The sequence below is a fragment of the Bubalus kerabau genome, chromosome 14 (assembly GCF_029407905.1).
Source record: "Bubalus kerabau isolate K-KA32 ecotype Philippines breed swamp buffalo chromosome 14, PCC_UOA_SB_1v2, whole genome shotgun sequence".
Lineage (NCBI taxonomy): Eukaryota > Metazoa > Chordata > Mammalia > Artiodactyla > Bovidae > Bubalus > Bubalus kerabau.
In genome coordinates, this window is record NC_073637.1 from 10,724,492 (window position 1) to 10,750,633 (window position 26,142).

General features: G+C 42.5%; 1 protein-coding gene across 1 annotated transcript in view; it reads left to right on the forward strand.

Moving 5' to 3' along the window:
• Positions 1-26,142, forward strand: part of TMEM71 (transmembrane protein 71) — a 33,386-nt gene that overhangs the window by 5,138 nt on the left and 2,106 nt on the right. Inside the window, exons 3-10 of the mRNA XM_055546888.1 lie at positions 874-1,025; positions 2,348-2,483; positions 4,243-4,324; positions 5,758-5,818; positions 8,295-8,507; positions 10,711-10,883; positions 19,457-19,642; positions 23,736-23,811. Coding sequence (XP_055402863.1) covers positions 4,279-4,324; positions 5,758-5,818; positions 8,295-8,507; positions 10,711-10,883; positions 19,457-19,642; positions 23,736-23,811 — 755 coding nt within the window. The 5' untranslated portion in view covers positions 874-1,025; positions 2,348-2,483; positions 4,243-4,278. The remainder of the gene's footprint in view (positions 1-873; positions 1,026-2,347; positions 2,484-4,242; positions 4,325-5,757; positions 5,819-8,294; positions 8,508-10,710; positions 10,884-19,456; positions 19,643-23,735; positions 23,812-26,142) is intronic.

Consider the following 26,142-nt stretch of genomic DNA (forward strand, 5'->3'; position numbering starts at 1 on the left):
TGTGTGTGTGCTTAGTCGCTCAGTCATGTCCGACTCTTTACAACCCCATGAACAGTAGCCCGCGAAGCTCTTTTGTCAGTGATGATTCTCCAGGCAAGAATACTCGAGCGGGTTGCCATGCCCTTCTCCAGGGCATCTTCCCAACCCAGGGATCAAACCCAGGTCTCCCACATTGCAGGCAGGTTCTTCACTGTCTGAACCACCAGGGAAGCCCAGGAACGGCTTACAAATACAGAATCTCTATTGCTACTTTAGACCTACTCACTTCTACAAAATCCCCAAGTGATTCACAGTACATTAAAGTTTCTGAGACACAGACTTAGGACCAAGTTTTATGAAATGTTATGTGACCAAAAGGTTTCCAAGGAATATTATTTTCATAAATGATGAGAACAGGTGTTTTTTGAGTAGTTTCAAAGCCCATTATTGCTTAAAGAATTTATAATGATTTCTATTTTGAAAACTTATATTTTCCAGAAGCTTTTTTTAAAACTACTTTAAAAAAATTACTTTACAACCATACTGAGGCATGATTGACATAGAAAAAGCTGAACATATTTAATGTACACAGTCTAAGTTTAGAGATAAATATACACCCACGAAACCACCACTAAAATCAATGCCAATAAATATATATCCATCACCTTCAAAAATTTCCTCCTGCTCTATCTATCTACTATCTATCTATCAATCTATCTGTTTTGTGATAGGTCACTTAACATAAGATCTGCCTTCTTAGCAAGTTTTTAAGTATGCAATGTAGTATTGTTAATTGTAAGTATTATGCTGTTCAGTAGATCTCTAGGACTTATTTATCTTTGCATAAACTTTGCATCTTTTGACCAACACTCCCCTGTTTTCTCCTCCTCCCAGTCCCGGGCAACCACCATTCCACTTTTATAAAGCTCACTGACCTGGTTGTTGGCTGCATTCTTGGCTCATGGATTCAGGACAACTTTTGAGACAACTTTCAGATCCTTCTCCAACATGACAGCTTGCTCCATCCAAGTGTGTAAGACAAAGTGGTAAGACAGATGCCTCCAACTTTTGTAACCTAAGCACAGTAGTGGCAACCCATCACTTTTGTCTTGTTCTATTTAGAAGAGGCAAATTATTAGCCTCGGCCCTCACTGAAGGGGAGGGGATTTTGCAAAGGATTCTTAGGGGTCAGCTTTGAAAGCTGCCGACCACAGACTAGATGGACTTGCCTCCTAATAGCTTTTCCTGCCTGGGGGTGTTCTACAGAAGACTCTGCCTTTCCCCCTAACCTCAGGGGGAAAGGAAACCCCCAAGAAATAATGAGATTAACTTTTCTGCAGCCTGGTGACTGATGCCTCAGAAGGGAAGCTGATTTACAGAAAACAAACAAGGAATCCATCTCGGACATCTGAGCTGAGGACTCACTTAAGTCTCATTTTTTAAAACCTCATTTAATGTTCCAGGCCATTCGGTAACATACATATTATTACATTTATAAACGTAATGAGAAAGTTACAACTCAGAAGTTAAGTCATAAACTGGGGACACAGCTAGTATGGCAGACAGAGTTTATATCTCTGTCTGGGTGACTCTCCATTACCCTGTGCAACTCAGTATTGATGGAAGGTCTATTTCTTTTATCACCGACAACTGCAGGCTTTGTAGAGACCCTACAATAGCATCTGGTGCTTCCCTGGTAGTTCCGATGGTAGAGAATCTGCCTGCAGGACAGGAGACCTGGGTTCAATCCCTGGGCCAGGAGGATTCCCTGGAGAAGGGAATGGCAACCCACTCCAGTATTCTTGCCTGGAGAATTCCATGGACAGAGGAGCATGGTGGGCTACAGTCCATGGAGTTGCGGAGAGTTAGACACGACCGAGTGACTAACACTTTCATTTACAATAGCATATGAAGTTTTATAATAGCTGAAGAGTTTTCAGCTCTAGAAACATTTAAATATAAAATTTAAAATGCCACTCACAGAGTTTCTTGAAAAGTCCAACCTTTGATGGATAAACATATTGGCACTGCAGACACTTTCAGAAGATCAAGCTCTGGTATTTGATAGTCTTCTGAATTGAATAGCATCAATGCCTGGTCACCAATAACGATTTGGGCAAAGCATTACAATGCACTAAATGCATGCATACTAAGTTGCTTCAGTTGTGTCCAACCCTTTGCAACCCTATGGGCTGTAGCCCACCAGGCTCCTCTGTCCTTGAGATTCTCCAGGAAAGAATACTGGAGTGGGTAGCTGTGCCCTGTTCCAGGGAGTTTTCCCAACCACGCACTACTCATACTGAAAATGGCCAGAAGATGATAAGTGAGAGGTGCTGCTTCTCTGAAAATTTTTCTTTTGTTCTTGCAGCTGGGGTGATGAGTTGGCGCAGAAGAGCATCCCTGGTGTGCCCGTGATGCATCCAGCTGGTCTGATTCATCCCCCACTGCCGGTCTAGGAGACCGCTTTAATCTTCACCATGTTCCTCAGCGTGAGCGCCACTGATGTGAGTCGCACAGGAAGTGTGACCTCATTGTGCCTCTCAGCCTCTGGTTACGCAGGCTGTTTTTAAAAGAAAACAAGAGCAGTTGTAGGTTGCTTTCCAGAGAACTACATGCCCTTCTATTCTCGCAAACAGCCAAAAGAACAAGTGGCTACTGAAGACAAAAGTTCCCTGTGAAAGCCTGCACAGGGAGATGTGTGCAGCTATCTATTAGGAGGAGGGAAAGACGGGGTTTCTCTTTCTTAAGAGACTTCTGCACCTGTTGATATGCTGGCATTATTTTCAGCCGAAGACCTGCTAAGTCCTGGATCTCTCTGCTGACTCTCAACCACAGGAAGCATCATATTTCAGTAACTATTTTGTCATTTATCAATTAGAAGAGGTTGGGAACTTTCTTTGGAAGGAAGACGGACGCATGGGCAAATTGCTTTACAGGACAGAGGAGTTGCTTTCGTAGAACTGATAGATAGGGTCTGTTTTCTTGAAAAGTCTTAGAGCTGCACCGGAAGTCTTTTTCAATGTTACTAAGATTTGATTAACTGTTAGCTAACCGTAGCCTGTTGTATTTCCATTAATAAGATGTAGCAGTAAGACCTTACTTTCTGCTGTTCAACTTGTTGGCTTAAAATTGAACTTGATGATTGGGGGAAATTAACATAGGGTAACTTAGGCTGGACAAAAATGGAAAGGACTAGTGACATACTATTGTACAGTATTGTAGAGCAAACAGTATTATTTTATATTCCAAACCATTGAAATCTATGCGTATGCTTTGATTTAGAGATCTTTCAGGGGATGGCAGAAAGTTCTCCTGATTTCTCTTAAGGTCCCTATAAGGCAGGATCTATATTGTCTGGCAGGTTTTGTGTCTAGTTTATTGAAAGAATAAATTTGAATCTATAGAATTATTCGGGTTTGTTTTACTTGTGTGACAGCTACAGAAACAATCCATTAGTAGTTACCACATTTGAAAAATGTGGATAGAGGTGATGGATCAGAGAAGAATTTTGTCTTACCTTACTCTGCCGCTAGGATAATAATATGTACAAAATTGAATGATCAGTGGAAAGCAGATCCGTGCGATGAGTGGTAAGTGATGAAAGTTTACATAATATACACACTTGTATATGTGTTTAATTTGTAACTGAGAAAGTAAATTATATGTTCGTAAAAGGTGAGTTTTGAAATCTGCCCAGCAATATACTATTTTTAGTGCAATGCTTCTTATGCTACTTGGAAATGTCCAGGCTGATAGTAACGATAAAGACCAGCAGTCCTCTCTGTAGCTACCTGTCAGTGGTTCGAGGTGTTAGGCAAAAGACAGCCCCCAATCTTCCAGCATTGTTTGAACTTGATAATGAGGTTGAAGTTGGATGATAAAAATATGAATACATCTATTTAGAGAATTCTAAAACCAATCTTTTTTTTTTTTTTTGGATTTCTTGACCAAATAATTAATTTTCATTATTTTATTTTGAATACAAGTCAACCTTTGTAAGTTTTGCTTTCCCAAATAAAATGTTATCTTTATTTACAGAAAAAGATGATTTAGATGCACTGAGTGAGACAATGGAAAATGAAATATAAAATCATCGAGGCAGACACAAACTCAGTGGTCCTTCAACTCTGCCTTCATTTCCATTTATCTCTGTATTCTTTCAGTAAACAAATCTGACTTGTGCAATGAGTAGATGCCATCTGTTTTGGCATCATCTTTCTATTTTTAATACATAATCCACCTTTTTTTTAATGTCTTGTGCAGAAAATCTGTGAAGTTTGAACAAGCAGCCGTCCCAAGATGTACCAAATATCTCAACTGATGTCAACACCAGTAGCAAGTAAATGTAAGAGAACTGCTCTATGCAATTATCTTTTGAACGATTAGATTCCTTTTAGCAATTTCCCTGCTTTGATTTTGCTGATACTCATACCATTAACCATCTGTCAGTAGCTTGTGCTTCTTAAATGCCAGCGTTCACTTTGGCAATGATTTTGACTTCATTTCTTTCCTTGAGAGAAATGTGGTATTTTTCCTTTTAGTAGAAAAAAATCACTTTTTTTTAGATGCCTGTGCATAAACGTGAAAGATTGTTTATCAGCTACTATTAAGATGCAAAACAGTTTGTCTATAAAAAAAAAATACTGAATGATTTTGATAGCTACTTACAGAAAATATGGGCGTTGTTAAAACGGTAGTGGTTTCAAATTTCTTCCTTCCTCTTGTCATTTGTTTTTTCCCCAAACCCTGCTTCTAACCCTCCCTCACACACCTACAATTTTCTCCTTCAAATCAGCCAACTCAATCTGAAAGTCTAAGCTCCTTTCTTTGTCTTAGATATTAATTATCAGTAATGGAACCAAGTTTCACTGAGGCTGTCTATCACAAGTATTCACACCATTTCTATACAATATAAAATGCTGCACTAGCATTTAGAATATTAATCAACTGCAACTTTTCCCAACTGAAATCTGTTGCCAGCCCTTTGGTTAAACTGGAATGAATGAATGCACGATCTTTTTAAAAAATTAAGAATATTCACAGGTGTCATACACTGGAAAATCATTTCTAGAAAACAGACATTTTTTTCCTCCAACAATGTCTTCTGCTCATTATTTTGTAATAGAAGTGCCTTCAGATGCACTAATGAGAGAGAATCTAGGCAGATGATTGAACTCCTCAAATGACTGAGGAAGCTAAACCAACCAGCACGTTGGGTAATTGATCTGGGTTTTCGACAGCTTCCCACAAGATGTTTTCTTCCTCCTTTTCATGGGTCAGTTTGATGCTAAGGTTTATTATTTTTGTGGTTGTTCAGTTGGTAAGTCATGTCTGACTCTGCAACCTCATGGCCTGTAGCCCCTCAGGCTCCTCTGTCCCTGAGATTTTCCAGGCAAGAATACTGGAGTGGGTTATCATTTCCTTCTCCAGGGGATCTTCTCAACCCAGGGACTGAACCCTGAGTTTCCTGCATTGGCAGGTGGCTTCTTTACCGCTGAGTCACAAGGGAAGCCTGGTTTATTATTGCCTCGTCCAAACTAAGGAGTCTCTCAAGCAGTGTTGAAGGAGAGATGAGACAGAATGTAAAAACCCCTGGATTAGGTCTTGCTCCCGTAGAGTCCTGAGAACGAGTTATGTTAGTCATGAGTCACTGGAGGGTTGCACCTGTTGAAATCTGCCAAGGCTGGGACATCAGCTAGTCACACCCTCCACTGTGTGTAATCATGCATGTTGATGCAGTGTGATAAATTTGTATTTCTCTCTCATTTGCTTATGCAGATTCTTCCCAGTCGGAGAAAGAGTATGCTGTAGAGCCGTCTCCCCCATGCATTCTCCCAAGGTATTCTAGGGGAGCTCTCTCATGAAACATCAGTCAGATTTTTTTTCTGTATGCATTATTTTGTTGTATTTTTGACTTGGTGATCCAGCAGCTAAGACTCTGTGCTCTCTATGCAGGGGGCCCAGGTTACATCCGTGGTAGGGGAAGTAGATACCATATGCCACAGCCGAAAGATCCTGCATATGGCAACTAAGACTTGGCACAGCCAAATAAATAAGTAAACAAATAAATACTTTAAAATACTGGAAATTCCCTCTCAGTTTAGTGGTTAGGACACTGGGCTCTCACTGCCATGGCCTTGGGTTCAATCCCTGGTCAGGGAACTAAGATTCCACAAGCCGTGTGGTGCAACCTATATATATATATATACTGGTTTTAGCTTTCATCCAATTGTGATATGGAAATATATTTCCAGTCTCATGCGCATATGAACTGAAAACTTGCCTAACCTAACAATGGAGGTTGGACGGGAGAGGAGTGTGTGGGCAAATGTGAATTGCTTTTGTTTGGTGCGTACCAAATACTGATGTATTGTTACTTTTTCTCTTAAATTGATATTCTCTTAAATATACTCTTGCTGCCTCATTTTATAAGAGCCATGAGAGTCTATACCAAAGCACAAGCCAGCCAAATCTCATGTTCCATGAAGACATGCTGAATCTGCCATTATGTTCAAGTTCTGCAAAGAAGTCTCTATCTTTTCCTTCCTTTGCTTTTCTTTTTTCCCTGGTCTCTCTGTCTTTTATTCCTTACACAGGCATCAGTTGATGTTTCCTCTAACATTTTGTGAATCATGCCAGTGGTATAAAGGAATCATGCAGTGATATTAGAACCCGCCCCCTCTTATAAATTTCGGGCCTCCTGCTACTATCAAATGAATCAGCCAGAGGAACAAGCAGCTCTTATGGAAAGAGTGCGTGCCTTAGAATCAGATAAACCCAGATTCAAAATTTTAACTCTGACACTTAATAGATGTGTCAAATACCTGATATATTTACCATTCTCCATCTCTCTCTCTCTCTCTCTTTTTTTTTTTTTCCTGCTGTACTATGAAGATACTAATCTTTAACTTTTAGGGAGGTTTGTGAAAAGCAGATAAAGTGTGAAGCAGGGGCCAAGCTCATAGTAAGTTTTCCATAAATAACATCCATTTAAAATAGTGTTTTGCTAACTTTAGTGCATGTAACTGTGAGTAGTCTTTTTTCTTTGATGGCACCAGTTATTTTCTTAAGTTTTTTAATTTTTTTATTGATGTATAGTTGATTTACAATGTTGTGATAATTTCAGATGTACAAGAAAGTGATTGAGTTATATATATTTTGAATATATAGATATGTGTATATTCAGACTGAATATTCAGAATATATATATATATATATATATTCTTTTTCAGATTTTTTTCCCTTAGAGGTTATTACAATATATATATATTGCTCAGTATATTACACAGTACACTATCTGTGTACTATAGTACACAGATTTTTGGTTATCTATCTTACATATAACATGAATAAGTTTAAAACTTAAAATTATTTTCAGAATTTCAGTAAAGGGTGAGGCACAAGGTTGCATTTCAACCATATAGGCATGTGATTGTTTTTCAAACCTAAGGCAGTTACAGATGAGCCTGACCAAGTAGAGGACTTCCCTGGATAGCAGATCAGGGAAGGTAACTGTGTGATCACGTATGCAGCTGATCTGAGGGAAATTGGCAAAAGCCAAAGGAAAAAAAAAAAAACTCTTAAAAAAAAATTTGTGTATTTATTTGGCTGCATCAAATCTTAGTCGCAGCTGCCAGATCTTTCCTTGCGGTGGTCAGACTCTCTATTGCAGCACGCACGCTTAGTTGCTCTGCGTAGTATGTGGGATCTTAGTTCCCCAACCAGGGATGGAACCCATACCCCTTGCCTCACAAGGCAGATTTTTTTTTCTTTTTTGCAAAGCAGATTCTTAACCACTGGACCACAGAGAAATCCCCCAAAAGATCTCTTTGACTGCATGTTCTTCTATAACTCATTAGTGTCTGGTCTGTGTAGTTGCAATTTCCCTATTACAGTGACAAGAGTAAGGATGTAGCAGTTGGAGGGCTCTTCAAAGAAAGGGTGGGGAGTGAAAGATGCTTGGAGCTTCCAGCATCCCAGGTAGGCTGTTTTGCAATTTCTTCCATCCAAGAAAATGGACCATGTCAAGGACGGGGTGGAGGGGGCATCATACCTCAAAGAAACCAATTCACCCTAAGTTTTCATCAAAGTGTTTAAAACAGGAAGAAGCACTAAATGTGCTGTAGTTCAGTGGTCTCACAGGTGAAGTAGGGATGAAGCTCAGAAGATTAAGAGAGACACCATCAGAATTGCAGAAGTAGTTGGTCATCAGGAAGGCAAAGAGGTGGTTTTCCTTCATGGTGACTACATGTGTGCTTTGTGTGTGGCTGGATGAACCAGATACAGGCTGAAAGGGCTTAATCGTCCCCCTGTAGCTCTGTCTGTGATTTCCTCAATGGTGACAGTCCCTTTGAGGGCCGCTCCGGAGATCCCCTGACGGACTCCCCATTCACCTGTCGACGAAGTCCCAGACTTCTCACCAACGGCTACTACATCTGGACAGAAGACAGTTTTCTCTGCGACAAAGATGGCAACATAACCCTGAGCCCCTCCCAGACCAGGGTTCTCTACAAGGAGAACTTAGTCAGGTAAGTAGAGGACATTTGGTCAAAGGATCTGCATTCCAACCCATCTGTCAATTATTCATTCATTGGTTCATTCAACATTGTGTATAAGCAGCCTATTTCTGCTCCAGATCATGGAAGTACACAGGCTCATAAGAAGCAGGGGTGGCTGACACATGAAAACGAACAAAAGTTATGAACTGGGATGTCCCTGGTGGTCCAGTGGTTAAGACTCTCCGCTTCCATGGCAGAGGGTGCAGGTTTGATCTCTGACCAGGGAACTAAGATCTTGCATGCTGTAACGTGTGATTAAAAAAAAAAAAAAAACAAACAAAAAAAAACACCTTTTTTTGCGGGGGAGGGGGGTGTTTAAAGCAATGAAGATGGGCTTCCCTGGTGGCTCAGTGGTAAAGCATCAGCCTGCCAATGCAGGAGACATGGGTTCAATATCTGATCCCGGGAGATTCCACATGCAACTAAGTTCAGGTGCCACAACTATTAAGCCTGTGCTTTAGAGCCTGGGAGCTGCAACTCCTGAGCCTACGGGCCCTAGAGGCCATGCTCTGAAACAAGAGAACCCACCACCACGAGAAGCCCTTGCACGGCAACTAGAGAAAAGCCCACACAGCAATGAAGACCCCGCACAACCAAAAATAAATAAATCAATTAAAAGAATGAACTAGTTTTTTAAAAAAGTAATGAAGCAATAGAAATGCTGGGATAGAAGACTGGATGGAGGGTAGCGGAGGGGAGAAGGAAGGGAGGCACATTTTCTTTGGCGGGATAGATTAAAACAAGCTTTCTTGAGATGAAGATGGTTGATTGGATGTTAATTAAGATGGATGTAGGAAAGAGGACTTCCTGAGAGAAGGTACAGGTTTGGAGGCCCGAGAGACCCTGATACAGTGTGAGGAATGACGGGTCGTTTGGAAGAAATACAGCTTACGGTGGAAAGACTGCTCTCCACGAGAGGAGACTAAACCCAGAAGCAGGGCTGGATGGAGGGGGTTACGTTCCAGCCTGAGGAATCTGGGCTTTTTTCTGTAGATTGACAGGAGCCCTTGACAAATTGTCAGATTCATCCTTAGCAAGATAACACTGCTTATAAGGTAGAGGATGGATTGTTGGATTGTGGGGAGTGGGGACACATGGAGAACCAAAATCTTTGGAAATGCAAACCCAATCAGGTCACCACCATCCGCTTCTCCTTGCCATACTTCAGAGCCCTTTATGTTAAATTCTAACTCCTTCATATAACAGTCAAGGTTATTATTGGCCCTCTTTTTACTTTTCCTGCCTCAGATCCTAGCATGACTTAATATGAGACTGTTTGTTTACCCTAGAAAGCCTTCCTTGTCTCCAGATTAGCAATACCTCTCCTGGTGCTCTCAAAGCAGCCCTAGTTGACACTGCCAGAACACACGTGCACACAGCACTCACCAAGGGCAGAAACGATGGAGACAGACTGCCTGGGTGCGCAGGCAGTGCTGTGTCAGCTATTAGCTGTATGACTGCAGACAAGTTATTTAACTTCTTTGTGCCTCAGTTTCCTGATCTGAGATATGGGGTAGCAATAGTACCTAACTGTAAGGCTGTTCCAAGGATAATGTGAGTTACTGGATATAAATCACTAAGAAAGACACCAAACACAGGATGAGGTCAATGAAAGTGTTTGCTATATCTGTATTACTTTTGTCTTTCGACCCGAGGTTTTGTCTCTTATCTCAATATCCTTGCTGCTAAGCTGCTAAGTCACTTCAGTCGTGTCCGACTCTGTGTGATCCCACAGACGGCAGCCACCAGGCTCCCCCGTCCCTGGGATTCTCCAGGCAAGAACACTGGAGTGGGTTGCCATTTCCTTCTCCAATGCATGAAAGTGAAAAGTGAAAGGGAAGTTGCTCAGTCGTGTCCGACTCTTAGCGACCCCATGGACTGCAGCCTACCAGGCGCCTCCATCCATGGGCTTTTCCCGGCAAAGTACTGGAGTGGGGTGCCATTGCCTTCTCCGCAATATCAATGTCAATATCCTTGACATTGATGCAAACACCTGGCACATACAGGAATCTAAGAAACGTCTCTGGAATTAATGGAGGAAAAGAACGAAATGAGCTTCATGGACCTGGGCAATAGACACGTGCCCCGTGTGTCTGCTTTCACTGAATTCTCTGCTTTGCCCATGAGTTGACTGCTATTTGTTATTCACCTTACTACTTTCGTTTCTCCCCAGAATATTTAGAAAGAAAAGGAGAATCCGCCGTTCTTTTTCTTCTCTCTTCAACCTCAGTGCCTCTGAATCCTGGCTGCACGGAAGCATCTTTGATGATGTTGACTCCTCCCCCAGTGAGGATGTCTGGTTGGAGGGGGTCAGGAGGCTGGAAACAAACCACTGCAAAGAAAATGGTGAGTTGAACCTCTTTTTTCTATGGTGAGGTAGCATTTCCAAATGGGCAGTAGCAACCACATGGTTCTGGACCAATGTCAAATCCAGAGACAATAGTCATTTTGATATAGAGGATGAGCCACCTTTTAAATAATCACCTAAAGTCCTCTCCACACTACTTATGTGATCCAAATGTATTTATCTGCATCTCATGCAAAATAACCTAATTTAAATGTGCAAATTTTTTAAGCCAATAATACCTGGAACATATCTGCATGTCTCCAATGGATCTTTTCTGTACAGGACATGGATAGACAAAGGATACTGGAATCAGAATTGAAGTCCTAGTTTGGGCACACCGTGATAGTTACTTAACTTTGCTAAGTCTCAATTTCCTCATTTTTAAAATAAGATATGTATACATGCTGCTGCTGCTGCTGCTAAGTCGCTTCACCCGTGTCCGACTCTGTGTGACCCCATAGAAGGCAGCCCCCAGGCTCCCCCGTCCCTGGGATTCTCCAGGCAAGAACACTGGAGTGGGTTGCCATTTCCTTCTCCAATGCAGGAAAGTGAAAAGTGAAAAATGAAAGTGAAGTCGCTCAGTCATGTCCAACTCTTAGTGACCCCATGGACTGCAGCCTACCAGGCTCCTCCATCCATGGGACTCTCCAGGCAAGAGTACTGGAGTGGGGTGCCATTGCCTTCTCCGATATGTATACATAGTGTAACACATATACATACTCCTATCGAAATTTATGCTATATGCATAATTAGATATATAATATATATATATTTTATACTGCTGCTGCTGCTAAGTCACTTCAGTTGTGTCTGACTCTGTGTGACCCCATAGATGGCAGCCCACCAGGCTTCCCCGTCCCTGGGATTCTCCAGGCAAGAACACTGGACTGGGTATACATATTATATAGTACACATTATATGATATTAATATATCTAAATATGTATGTGTAGATATATATATAAATATAGTGATAGGAACTCAAAGAACATCTTTTTTTTGATGGTTATATATTTTTATTTAATCAAGAAAATATAATAAATGTACTTGTATGTGTACTTATATACACATATAAGTATTTTTAATGCTAATTCACACCATATACAAAACCCAATTTGGAGTGGATATAAGACCTCACTGCAAAAACAGGGTCTATAAATCTTCTTGAAGAAAACTTAGGAGACTATCATCACAACCTTTACCAAGCAGATTTTTTTTTTGGATAGGACCCAGAAAGCACTAATCAGAAAAGGGAAAACGAAAAGTAAGATAAACTTAAAATGATTTTCTGAAGACCCAGTTCAGAAAATGAATACAGACAAAAACCATTTTACACAGCATATTAAAGAGTGGCAATGGACTGAGAGAGTAGCATTGACACCTACACACTACCTTGTGTAAGAAAATGGGAATGGCTAGGAGGAAGCTGCTGTGTGACACAAGGGGCTCAGCTCGCTGCCCTGTGATGATCTAGATGGGGGCAGTGGGGAGGTGAGAGGAAGGCTCAGTTCAGCTCAGTTCAGGCACTTTGTCATGTCCGACTCTGTGACCCCATGAATCGCAGCACGCCAGGCCTCCCTGTCCATCATCAACTCCCAGAGTCCACTCAGACTCAGGTCCATAGTGTCGGTAATGCCATCCAGCCATCTCATCCTCTGTCGTCCCCTTCTCCTCCTGCCCCCAATCCCTCTCAGCATCAGGGTCTTTTCCAATGAGTCAACTCATCGCATGAGGTGGTCAAAGTGCTGGAGTTTCAGCTTTAGCATCATTCCTTCCAAAGAACACCCAGGGCTGATCTCCTTTACGATGGACTGGTTGGACCTCCTTGCAGTTCAAAGGACTCTCAGGAGTCTTCTCCAACACCACAGTTCAAAAGCATCAATTCTTCAGCACTAAGCTTTCTTCATAGTCCAACTCTCACATCCATACATGACCACTGGAAAAACCATAGCCTTGACTAGGTGGACCTTTGTTGGCAAAGTAATGTCTCTGCTTTTCAATATGCTATGTAGGTTGGTCATAACTTTCCTTCCAAGGAGTAAGCGTCTTTTAATTTCATGGCTTCAGTCACCATCTGCAGTGATTTTGGAGCCCCCCAAAAATAAAGTCTGACACTGTTTCCACTGTTTGCCCATCTATTTGCCATGAAGTGATGGGACCAGATGCCATGATCTTCGTTTTCTGAATGTTGAGCTTTAAGCCAACTTTTTCACTCTCTTCTTTCACTTTCATCAAGAGGCTTTTTAGTTCCTCTTCACTTTCTGCCATAAGGGTGGTGTCATCTGCATATCTGAGGTTACTGATATTTCTCCTGGCAATCTTGATTCCAGCTTGTGTTTCTTCCAGCCCAGTGTTTCTCATGATGTACTCTGCATACAAGTTAAATAAGCAGGATGACAGTATACAGCCTTGACATACTCCTTTTCCTGTTTGGAACCAGTCTGTTGTTCCATGTCCAGTTCTAACTATTGCTTCCTGACCTGCATACAGATTTCTCAAGAGGCAGGTTAGGTGGTCTGGTATTCCCATCTCTTTCAGAATTTTCCAGTTTATTGTGATCCACACAGTCAAAGGCTTTGGCATAGTCAACAAAGCAGAAATAGATGTTTTTCTGGAACTCTATTGCTTTTTCATGATCCAGCAGATGTTGGCAATTTGATCTCTGGTTCCTCTGCCTTTTCTAAAATCAGCTTGAACATCTGGACGTTCACGGTTCACATATTGCTGAAGCCTGGCTTGAAGAATTGTGAGCATTACTTTACTAGCGTGTGAGATGAGTGCAATTGTGTGGTAGTTTGAGCATTCTTTGGCATTGCCTTTCTTTGGGACTGGAATGAAAACTGACCTTTGCAGTCCTGTAGCCACTGCTGAGTTTTCCAAATTTGCTGGCATATTGAGTGCAGAACTTTCACAGCATCATCTTTCAGGATTTGAAATAGCTCAACTGGAATTCCATCACCTCCACTAGCTTTGTTCGTAGTGATGCTTTCTAAGGCCCACTTGACTTCACATTCCAGGATGTCTGGCTCTAGGTGAGTGATCACACCATCGTGATTATCTGGGTCGTGAAGATCTTTTTTGTACAGTTCTTCTGTGTATTGTTGCCACCTATTCTTAATATCTTCTTCTTCTGTTAGGTCCATACCATTTCTGTCCTTTATCGAACCCATCTTTGCATGAAATGTTCCCTTGGTATCTCTAATTTTCTTGACGAGATCTCTGGTCTTTCCCATTCTGTTGTTTTCCTCTATTTCTTTGTATTGATCACTGAAGAAGGCTTTCTTATCGCTCAGAGAAAAGGAATATATGTATACACATAGCTGATTAACTCTGCTGCACAGCAGTGGGAGCACAGAGCCCGAACCACTGGGAGTTACATTACTGTCTTTTAACAAAGAACAGGCTCAGAGCTTTCCCCTACAAAAGTATTTAGTGCAAATTAAATAAGGTCTCATGTTCATTGTACTTGTTCTTACATTTACTTTTTCTTTAGGGCATTTAAATGAGTGATATAAAGTTTCCTTTAAAGTAAAAGACTAAGGTGAAATAGGCTAAGAAAATTTGAAGTGGCTAGGAGTTAAGAAGGCTTTGCTGCTGCTGCTGCTGCTAAGCCGCTTCAGTCGTGTCCGACTCTGTGCGACCCCATAGACGACAGCCCACCAGGCTCCCCCGTCCCTGGGATTCTCCAGGCAAGAACACTGGAGTGGGTTGCCATTTCCTTCTCCAATGCATGAAAGTGAAAAATGAAAGTGAAGTCGCTCAGTCATGTCCGACTCTTAGCGACCCCATGGACTGCAGCCTATCAGGCTCCTCTGTCCATGGGATTTTCCAGGCAAGAGTACTGGAGTGGGGTGCCATTGCCTTCTCCATAAGAAGGCCCTGGGAGGTGGCAAAAATCAGGTGAACTATCCGTGGATGTTTAAAGTTTGGGAATCGCCACTCTAAAGGCAGAGTTTCACATATTTGGAAATTCACACGTTGTTTTTCGCATTGCTGCCTCTTCAAAATATGTCCAAACAATCCTAAAGCAATTGGACCGCAGCAGTGCTGCACGTGCATGAGGTATCTTGTTAAAATTCTCATGGTTTCCAAATGTCTTCTAAATATAACAAAATCAACTACCCCCACCCCCAATCAGTAATTAGTCAACCCGGGTGCACATGGGACTTTGAAAGCGCTCATCTCTGCTGTCAACTGTAATCAAATCTTCCCCAGACTTCTTGTTTTCCGGATTTACCCAAAGCCCCCTGACTTTTATCAGCAATTCCTTTTTCTCTGGAAACATCGCCGAGTTAGAAGACTCAAGAGAAGAATTCAAAATTAAATTGTCTTGCCGTTTTCTCTCTGGGCAATGGATGCAATCAAAACTTACTTCCTCTGATTTTCTTTTCCTTAATTTTTCAGGCTAAAATGGGCTTTTTTTGTGGTGTTGGTGTTGTTGCCTATTTTGTTTATCCTCAGCTCACCCCTTCCACAGCTGCATCCAGACACCTTTCCTCATTAGCTGCAATTCATTCTCTAGCTCTGATGTTTCGTGGCTGCCCAGATCCAATGCTGTAATTTGGACTGCATCCTCAGAGTCCATGAGTCATACTGATAGAGGATCCAGGATCTAGACAGGGAGGACTCATCAGGGCTTCCAGCTCTGTTTCTGCCAGTCCCAAGAAAGAAAGACACAATGACCTCAGACAAGGCACCCCCATCTGAGGTCTACAGTTTTCTCTTGATCTAGTGCCTTCTCCATAAAGGTCTTTGATGGCAACATCTGTACATGGCTTTGCGTTTCCCTCTATAGCAAATGATAATGCCTATTTTGTATGTAAGGATAGGGAACTTGCTTGGAAGAATTAGATTCATCCTTGTAAAACAGAAGCCAAAAAGAAAAAAAAAATCAGAAGCTAACCACACAATTTAAATAAACCAAGGGAAACAGAATAAAATTAATATCTTCAAATATAATCCCAAAGAATTATTTATTGATATGTTCTCTGGATTATGCAGGGCTTCCTTCATAACTCAGATGGTGAAGAATCTGCCTACAGTGCAGGAGACCCAGGTTTGATCCCTGGGTTGGGAAGATCCTCTGGGGAAAAAATGGCAACCCACTCCAGTATTCTTGCCTGGAGAATCCCATGGACAGAGGAGCCTGCTGGGCTGCAATTCATAGGGTCCCACAGAATCAGACGTGGCTGAGCGACTTTCACTTACTTACTGCATGATGATTCTTTCATTTATTATGTTTAACATGTTTTTCTATTTAATTTTGGCTGTGCTGTATCTTTGTTGCTGCACATGGGCTATCCTCTAGTTGCAGCAAGCTGGGGGCTACTCTAGCGGCAGTGTGTGGGCTTCTCACTGTGGTGACTTCTCTTGTTTCGGAGCACGGGCTCTAGAGTATGAGGGCTTCAGCAGTTATGGCACGTGTGCTCCATAGTTGCGGCTTCTGGACTCCGCAGCACAGTCTCAATAGTCGAGGCACACTGGCTTAGTTGCTCTGCAGAGTGTGGGATCGTCCCAGGTCAGGAATCAAACCTGTGTCTCCTGCATTGACAGGTGGATTCTTCACTACTGAGCCCCCCAGGAAAGCCCCTTTCATTTATTATTAAGGTTAGAGGGGGAAAAAATGTCAGGGAAGGGAAGTGTGAATTGGGGGAAAACCATGTCTTTTCAGAGATGAAAATTCCTTGATCATTTTTTGTTAAGACTCTTTTGTCTGTAAAATTTTTTTTATCTTTTTTTCTCTTTTTAATGCCATCTCTTCTTTTAGAATTTTCTTTTAGAAATTTCTGTGCAATATTTCCAGAATTCTACATGAGATACATTTTTATCTCATCTAACTCTCAGCAGCAAAGCGTAAGTTCAGCAGAGTAGCTTTGGGCAACAGCTCAGGAATATTTTTACTGTTGTCACATCCTCATCACTTCTCCCCAGGTCTTAGTTCAATGCCACTCTTGAATACATAATCAGCCACAAAGGTACCAGTTCCTTCTCACTTCCATGTGAATATGACCACACAGCTTCCTCTCTTTTTTAAAAACAGCTTTATGGAGATAAAGTTGAGATATATATATATATATATATATATAGAGAGAGAGAGAGAGAGAGAGAGAGAGAGAGAGACTTCCCTGGTGGCTCAGATGGTAAAGAATCCACTTGCAAAGCAGGAGACCTGAATTTGATCTCTGGGTGGGGAAGATCCCCTGGAGAAGGAATTGACAACCCTCTCCAGTATTGTTGCCTGGAGAATCCCAAGGACTGAGGAGCCTAGAAGGCCACAGTCCACAGGGTCACAAAGAGTCAGACATGACTGAGCGACTAACATGCCACACCACACACATTCTATACAATGGTGCCAATTGGACATTTACAGGAGGTTTTTAAGGTCAATATTGGCTGTCTATGATATTTACTCAAGATATCAGAGCCCAGCGTCCCTCCAATACTGCAAGATTCAGAGTAAGAGTAGTACAGTCCATGGGGTTGCAAAGAGTCGGACATGACTGAGTGACTAAGTTTTGTAGAGTTTTGGGGGTTTTTTTTGGTCTTTTGTGTGTGTGTGTGTGCGTGTGCGCGCGCACGTGTGCTAAGAAAAAAAATCTACCTTCTCAACACATTTTGAAGTACATAAAATACCACATTGATATCTATAGCCACATGTGTGGCAGAGCTCTAGAACTTATTCATCTAGCGTCACTGAAACCTTATATCTGTTGAACAATTCCCCTTAGCCCCCTGCCCCTCACCCCCAGCAGCCACCCTTTTATTCTCTGCTTCTCTGATTTTGACTATTTTAGATACCTCGTGTGTAAGTGTAATCATGTGGTATTTGTCTTTCTACGACTGGCTTATTTTACTTAGATGAAGCTCCTAGTTCATCCGTGATGATGCAAATGGCAGGATTTTCTTTATTCATTTGCCTATTGATGAACATGGGTTCTCTCCGTCTTAGCCATTGTGATTAGTGCTGCAGTAAACAAGGTCCAGGACCTCCCCTGCAGTCTGGGCGTTACTGGATGCTCGGCATGCTTCACTTCCTACCATTTCCTTTTTCTATGACAACCAGCAAAGACGCTTCTGCAGACTGCTTTATCAAGAGGCAGCAAGTTGTGGGTAGGAGGGTAGGAAGGAGCCTGCAGGGTTGGCAGGAATTCCCATGTCCAAAAGCATCAGTTCATTGGTTCAGTATCCAGGCCTGTCCTGTGTATATGGTATCACAACATCCCTGGGCTTTATTCCTTTAGATACCAGTGACACCCTATCCCTTCTTCCCTGCTGAAGTTGTGACCATCCAAAATGACTCCAGACATTGTCAGATGTCCTCTGGGAAGAGAAATGACTTCTGGTTAAGAAGCACTGCTATATGAAGACCCCAAGAGTTCTTGGAGCTCCACAGTCACTCCCAGCTTCTAGAACAGGGCTGGGACTCTCTCCACCACTCACATCGCTGAGTGAGCACCTCAACACACAAAGCACCTCTCACTACTCCCATCCTCCAAGTTGCCCACAGGATAAATCTGAGCTCCTGAGTGAGCATGACCCATGAGGCCCTTCATAATTTTAATTCCCACCGAGCAATCCCAAGTAACTCAGCTGATAAAGAATCCACCTGCAATGCAGGAGACTCCAGTTTGATTCCTGAGTTGGGAAGATCCTCTGGAGATGGGATAGGCTTCCCACTCCAGTATTCTTGCCTGGAGAATCCCCATGGACTGAAGAGCCTGGCAGGCTACAGTCCTTGGGGTTACAAAGAGTTGGACATGACTGAGCGACTAAGCACAGCACTAGCAATCCAGCCAGAACCATCTTCCAGGACTGCCCACGCTCAGGGGCTCCTGTCTGGCCACATAGGAGGGTTTGTTCTTCTGGGAGCCCACCACATTCTGTGCGGAGGCTGATGTCTTTCTTTCTTCTTTCCCTTCTTTCTTCCCCTCCCCCTCCTCCCCCTCCTCCCTCTCCTCCTCCCCTCTCCCCTCGCCCTCTGTCTGTCTCTTCCTGGCCTTTGTTCTTCCTTCTGTCTCTCTGCAAGTCCTCCTCCTAGGCCTTCAGATTTCCACTCAAGCACTCAGACACTCCCTCCCAGGCTCCATCTGGACACCTTCTGCCAGGTTTCCGTGCAGTGATGACCTCTTTGCCTCCTAACTGTGAGCCGGTGTGCCTGTCCCTCCCCAGCCATGGATGGCACACAGCACTTGTCTACTCTGACTTCTGATGCCCAGCCTCCCGAACTGTGTCTCGTATGCAGTTACACAATAATTCTGCACTGAACGACTCCACGGATCCACCTGCCCCAGGCCCGTGAAGCTTTGGCCTTCCCCTCAGTGCTGGCTCCCCTTCCCAAACGTCTCGGGCTTGGCGCCTTCTCGGGGGGCTCAGTCACCCATGGGCTGCCTCCGGCTCTCCTCTCTGCTGTCATTTCCCCTTCGTCACTTTATGCTCCATGGAAATAGAGGTTAGGAAAAAATGTTTCTGCTCGTTCAGTTCCAATTCTCTGTGCTTCTTAAGACTATTGCTATGATCATTAGAGTCACGGAAATCACACACACACACACACACTGAACCCCTCTGCTCTTCCAGGAGGTGATTATGACTGTTCTCTGACTGATGACTGGGAGTCACAGAAGCTGAATGCAGAGTCTGTGAAAGCCTCCTTTTCTGGCCCTGTTGCCTCTCAGAGACCCAGAGAAAACTCCTACAGCTTGTCTCCTCAGTCCCAGTGGACGGCTTCTGAACGTTTCCAGGAAGAGGCGTTGGATCATCCAAGTGAGTTTTTTTAAATCTTTGCTGCACCCACATAATTCCTTTCAGGGCCCGGAAGTGACTAATGTCCCCTTAGGAGCTGGCATCAGCCTGCAACCAGGTGATGCATCCACCGAGGAGGTGACTGACCTGGAGGAGTCATCTCAGAGGTACTAGAAGGACTGGATTTGCGGTGTTTTCTTTCTGTTTTTAAAACCCTGAAGACATTTGGGAAAATGCTAAGTATGACTAAAGCTGAGTCGTGCTCATACATAGCTGTCCGTGATCATCGTCTTCATATCTAGCTGTGTGTTTGATATATGTTAGAGGAAGAAAATAAACAAGAGAAAGAACATTCTTTCATGCTATGCCCCTGGCAAGGAAAGTCAAAAGATATCAAGGCCTTGATGCTTGCTGTCAGTAGTAAATCTGAAATAAATTCAGCAAGCATCTCAAGCATCTCCCTTAAATCTATGCTAATATCGGGTGGACCAGGTTTGCACGGTGTTGCTTCAAGGCGCTGTCTTGTCCCCAGCTTGCCAAGTTTCAAAGCCCAGTTCCCACTTCAGTTTACCCAACACTCCAAAACGTCACATTTTCATCTGTAAAGGGAGATAATCATAATTCCCACCCTGTATCGATAAATGATTGAAATAATCCTCATCAAGCACTTAGCATCATGTGCCATGTATACCAAGCGCTCCAAAAATGTGATGTTACGATTACCTAAGATGGAAGGTGAAACGAAAAAATAATGTCTTCTCTTTCTTCGCCTTCCTCAAATCCTGAATATTTATCTCACTGACCACTTCTACTCCCAAAGACCAACATGCCCTGCTTCATTTTGTTCCCAGTGCAGCTATTAGATAAGTCTTGAGGATTTTTTTTATTCCCTTTCCAGGGGTCAGGATGACCAGGATAGCAGTGTTTATTGTTTAGACAGTTTCCAGCTGACAGTTTCATGTCCCACCTCCTCCAAGGAGTCCATCCTGTTTTCTGGGGAAGAGGTCTTCAGTGACCCCTTTTTGTATTCCTGCAGCTCTCAGGACTCCCCTCTCTCTTGCCCATTTCTTGTACTGTTCTTGAATGTTTACTTTTGTATCTCCTCCATCAGGCCGTCAGCTCTTTCAGGAAGGTGGTGACCATACCTCAAGCATCTGTAGAGTCCCAACTGCCCATGTCGTGCCTGGCACAGAACAGGGGCTCCAAGACAGTGGTGGGCCAGTTAAATGAGCTGTCTCCATTTTACAGAATAGAATACTCAAGTTCTGGTAGGCCAAGTCAGCCTTTGCATAAGTTCTTTGTTGTGTCTGGAATGTCTCCCATGGGCTATATATACCTGGAAGACCCCTACTCTTCCTTTAAGGTCCTGTTAGAGGAGACTGCCTCTGTGGGGTCTTCTCTGCCCCATGCTGGTGGGTGGAGGTAGCACTTGGCTTCCCCAGGATGGTGTAGCACCCAGTACCATGTATCTCTCTCTTGGGGCCATCTTCCTTTGCTTCACTTGGCTATAAAGCCCTGAGTGGATGAGGTCTCCATCCGATGCTGTTTTATCTCCTTCATGTAGGTTTTGAGTGTGCAGACTGTTTGAGTACTGATCCATATGCTAAAGGTATAAGTGTGCCTGGCATTATTTTATCAGTCAGGGTTTTTTGAGTTCCAGTGGAGGAAACTCCAACTCAAAATGGATTGATCAGTCATTGAATGTATTGGTTCATATTAATAAACATTCCAAGCAAAGATTCCAGGTCCTGTCAGTCTCTTCAAGTCTCTTTTCCTCTGTCCACTTTACTTTTTGAAATGCTCTTTATTACTCCATGGTAGTTCTGCTGGCTCTGTGCCTGCAACTTCCCCCAGCCAAAGTCAGCAGAAACAAACTCTAGACTTAGGACAAGAGGGCCGGCTACCTTGGTTCTGGAAGAGTCCCAGTTACACAACAAAACCTATCCCTTTGTCACTAAGTATATGAAGATCCAGGGGCTTGCCAGGTGATGCTAGTGGTAAAAAACCTGCCTGCCAGCGCAGGAGATGTAAGAGATGTGGATTAGATCCCTGGGTTGGGAAGATCCCCTGGAGGAGGGCATGGCAACCCACTCCAGTATTCTTGCCTGGAGAATCCCGTGGACCAGAGGAGCCTGGCAGGCCTATGGTCCATAGGGCTGCAAAGAGTCGGACATGACTGGAGTGACATAGCACACATGCATGCATGTGAAGCTCCAAGTGGATTGGAGCGCATCAAAGGCTGGGAGGGAAATCAGTCTGTCCACTGGAACCACACACTAGGAGGAAGGCAGAGGGGACTTCTCAAGGAAAATATGGGCATTGCTGCTGAAGAACAACAAATAGATGCCAGCTATTGTCAATAGTCTGACAGGCAAACAGAGAGAAAGAAAACAATAATTTTAATTCAGTGTGGAAAGTTTGTTGATGGAGACATGCATGAGGTATAATGGGATTTCAAAGACAGAGCAGCTAAGGGCCAAGGGGGAGGTGAAGACATCCAAGAAGACTTCCTGAAGGAGTTTACACTTGAGCCAAGCCAAAATTCATGCTAAGTCAATGACCACCTTGTCCACAATCACAACGCAGGTCTTTATGAGTTTAAACCCAGTCTTCCTTCAGTATTCAAGTCTAGGGATCTTTGCAGTTTGTCAACCTATACTTATTTCTGGGAGAAAATATGTTTCAAATTCCACATGAAATCAGAGGAGGCTAAGAATAGAAACACTTTAAAAGATGGTTGAGTGTTCGATTGAACCCACAATAACTTATTTAAATCTCTGTCTATATTAATATGAAATACTGTATATGTGCAGTGATGTCATTCACAACTGCTATATTTTGCATTTGCCCATCTTCAATGTTTCACCCATATTATGGACTAAGTAGGTTCTTGTTAGCTGACTCAATCTCAATTCAGAACGTAAATAGCAAAAATAAATACATGCAGAGCTCAAAGTTCTTACAAGTTTTAAACAACTTGCAAAATTTAGCTTTTGAAGCATTTGGCAAAAATGAAGCTGAGATCTGTTCTATTTTCCTTTAGATCTTTACGTGGTCATCCTTAAAGCAGCTCTGATTCCTTTTAGGTGGTTAAAATAAGACTCAGAGTCACAATTGGTTTAACTCTTCCTTTTTATAACTGCTGGATGATTTGCAGTCATTTCCACCATGGCTCAGTAACGCTGAAGTATTTTAAGATAGCAAAGAGTTTTGCAAGGACAAATAGTTCAGACTATTTATTCTCTTTTTTAGCCCTTTAGAGACTCCCAGTATGCCAAGTTGCCATTCTTTTACCCACCCTATTTCGGACAAAACATGATGTTCTGGCTAGATGTGGTTTTTCAATCTTGGTTCTGGCAGCACATAGCTCTGTGACCTTGGTTGAATTTCATCACTTGAAATTTGGTCTTCTCATTTGCAGAACTGTGATCATGGTTCCTGCCTCCCAGTCTGGTCATGGTGATGAAATGAACTGATGTATGAAAGCTCTTTGTGAGTTATAAGGCACTCTACAAAATTTAGACTTTAATATTATAATCATCATCCCAGTTAGATTTCTGACATTAGCAGCAAGTCTACAAAGCCTTTTGCCAACATTGAGGTAAAAGGCAAGCTCCAAACTGTCTATGTAGTACAATCGCTTATGTTTTAAGTGTTAGGAAAAAACTGATAATTTTCAGAAAATTTCTAATGAAAGGCCCTAGACAGCATTTGATAATTTGATCTTATTGCCATGCCGTGCCATGTCACTTCAATGGTGTCCAACTCTTTGTGACCCTGTGGACTGCAGCCCGCCAGGCTCCTCTGTCCATGGAATTCTCCAGGCAAGAATACTGGAGTGGGTTGCCATGACCTTTTCCAGGGGATCTTCCTGAACCAGGGTTCAAACCCACATCTCCTACAGCTCCCACATTGTATGCAGATTCTTTTCTGCTGAGCCACCAGGGAAGCTCTTAATCATATTACTTAGGACAAATTACTTGAACTGACACACATTTAAAAACCATTTTTTTTTGGTGTATCAAAAAAAAAAGTTTTAGTATGATTTTGTTGTTCCAAGACTACTTAATCAACGATGATTTCTAATTCATTTATTTTTTATTTTTCCTGTTAGAAACCAGTTTGTTACAAGAGGTCTCCTTTCAAGCAATTCTGCTTGCTGCATGCTTAATCATTTCTGCCTGTGCAAGGTAATTTAGCTTTTTATGTTCATGCAGTGGTGTTTAATAATTAATGAAGCTGTAATTGATTGATGATTTCCTTGCCTTATTCCACAAAGCATTTTAGGTAGCTCTGTGGTTAAGATTTGTCCATTTTTCTGTCCATTGGCTTTTTATCTACTACCTCCCTCCTCCCATTATCTCACAAAACACACCAAAGGCAGTGGATCTTGCTAGAAATTGGATTTGTACCATGCATTATCCTTTGTTTAGATCCTCAGTGACCCATTGTTACAGATATAAATCTAAGTCACCCTACATGGAGTTCAAGGGCATGTGACATCCCCACTAGGGCACTTGGAGTTCCCACTGGGACTCCATCTTTCCCATTATATTTTCATAACCTCACATAAAATGTCTTCTCAGCATCTCAGAGGACATAATGCTTTTGGCTGATTATAGGCATGTTTCTGTTCTACCCTCTGTCCAGCGTGTCCTTCCTATTCTTTTCTTACCCAAGTCTCCAGGGCAGCCATCAAGTCCCTTCTGTGCTAAGCCCACTTGGGCCTCAAGGCCTTTGCACTTGCTATTTATTCTGCCTACTACAGTCTTTTTTCCCTGGAGAAACAATAACTTGTGCCCTTACTTCTTTCTGGTTATCTGTTCAAATGTCACATCAGCAGAGAGCCCTTCCGTGATAACCATATATAGACAGAATACCATTCTGTATCACGCACATCTCGCTTGGCTTTTCTCCAGAGCATTTATCACGACCTGACCTAGTCTATGTTCGCGGATTTAAAAGTTAATGCTCTATCTCGCCCTACAAGATTGTAAGTTCCCTTGAGAACAGAGATACTATACTAGGGCCTCATCGATAATTGTTGAACCAATGAAACGGGAATGAATGATACACCCTGGGGTCTTGTGGTCCTTGTGCTCTGGTTAGTGCATGCTGCTTCTCCTCAAGTCCTTCCTCTTGATGGTCAAGTGCCTCACATCACTTGGGAGAGTTATATTTTTCAATACGAAGTCCTGGATCCCATCCCTGGAGATACCAATTTAGATCTAGTGAGAATCCGTACTTTAAAACAGCTTCCCAGATAATTATGAGGTTTGGAAAGTATTTTTAGATCATAATGGGACCAAACGAACAAAAAGGGGTGGGGGGCAGTCCTGTAGTTAAAAATAATGTTGCAGAATTCTGTATTATATATCCCAAGTTGGGGGAAATCACAGTGTACATTAGCATAATAAAGGCTCAGTGAAATAACATGGTGAAGAAACCTGTTCAGCTTTGCTTAACTTAGCTTTTCCCAAACTTAGCTGATCATGGAGACTTTTCTTTATTTCACAGAACTATTAATGGAATGTTCCTCTTAGGTTAATTTATGTAGAAACTTCCCCCTTAAGAGGAGAACTTGACTCCCTTTGGAAACTTGATTCCAAAGAATAGCATTTGGATAGAGGAGGAAAAGGAAACTTGACAGTTGAGAAGCCTGACAAACACTACCTTGATATGGTAAGAATGGCATTTCACCTCTAGGGTCTTCTAAACCCCAGTCTAAACATGGTGGTTGTGGTGGTCTAGAAGCTAAGTCACGTCTGACTCTTTCGACCCCAGGGACTGTAGCCTGCCAGGCTCCACTATGCTTGTAATGTTCCAGGCAAGAATTCTGGAGTGAGTTGCCATTCCCTTCTCCAGGGGATCTTCCCAACCCAGGTATCTAACCTGTGTCTCCTGCATTGCAGGTGGATTCTTTCCCATTGAGCCACCAGGGAATCCCAATCACAAGAAAAACCCACCTTGAGGGACACTCCACATTATCTGACCAGTACTCCTCAAAACTGTCAAAGTCATCAAAACTATGGAGAGTCTGAGAAATTGTCATAGCCCAAACTAAGGAGACATATGACTAAATCTCATGTGATATCCTGTGTAAGATGCTGGAAAGTGGATCAATTAGGGAAAAGCTGTAAAGTTCAAATGAAGTGTGGAGTTGAGATATTAGTGAGGTACCCGTGTCGGTTCCTTATAATTATGACAAAGGCACCATGTATTGTAAGATGCTAATGACAGGGGAAGATGGATAAGGGATATTTGAGGACCCTCTATATTATTTTTTTTGCAACTTCTCTGTATATCTAGTTATTCTAAAGTAAAAAGTTTAGTTAAGTGATTTTTTTTTTCAAAAAAGAACTCTTCCTATGGGCAATAGCATGGATGAACCTCAGAAATATGATGTCAGTGAAAGATGACAGATACAAGTATATACATAAAAAATTCAGGAAAAGGCAAAGCCAATCAGTTCCTATAGATGTATGCATAGTAGTTAATTTGGGAGGGTAAAGTAGGAAGGA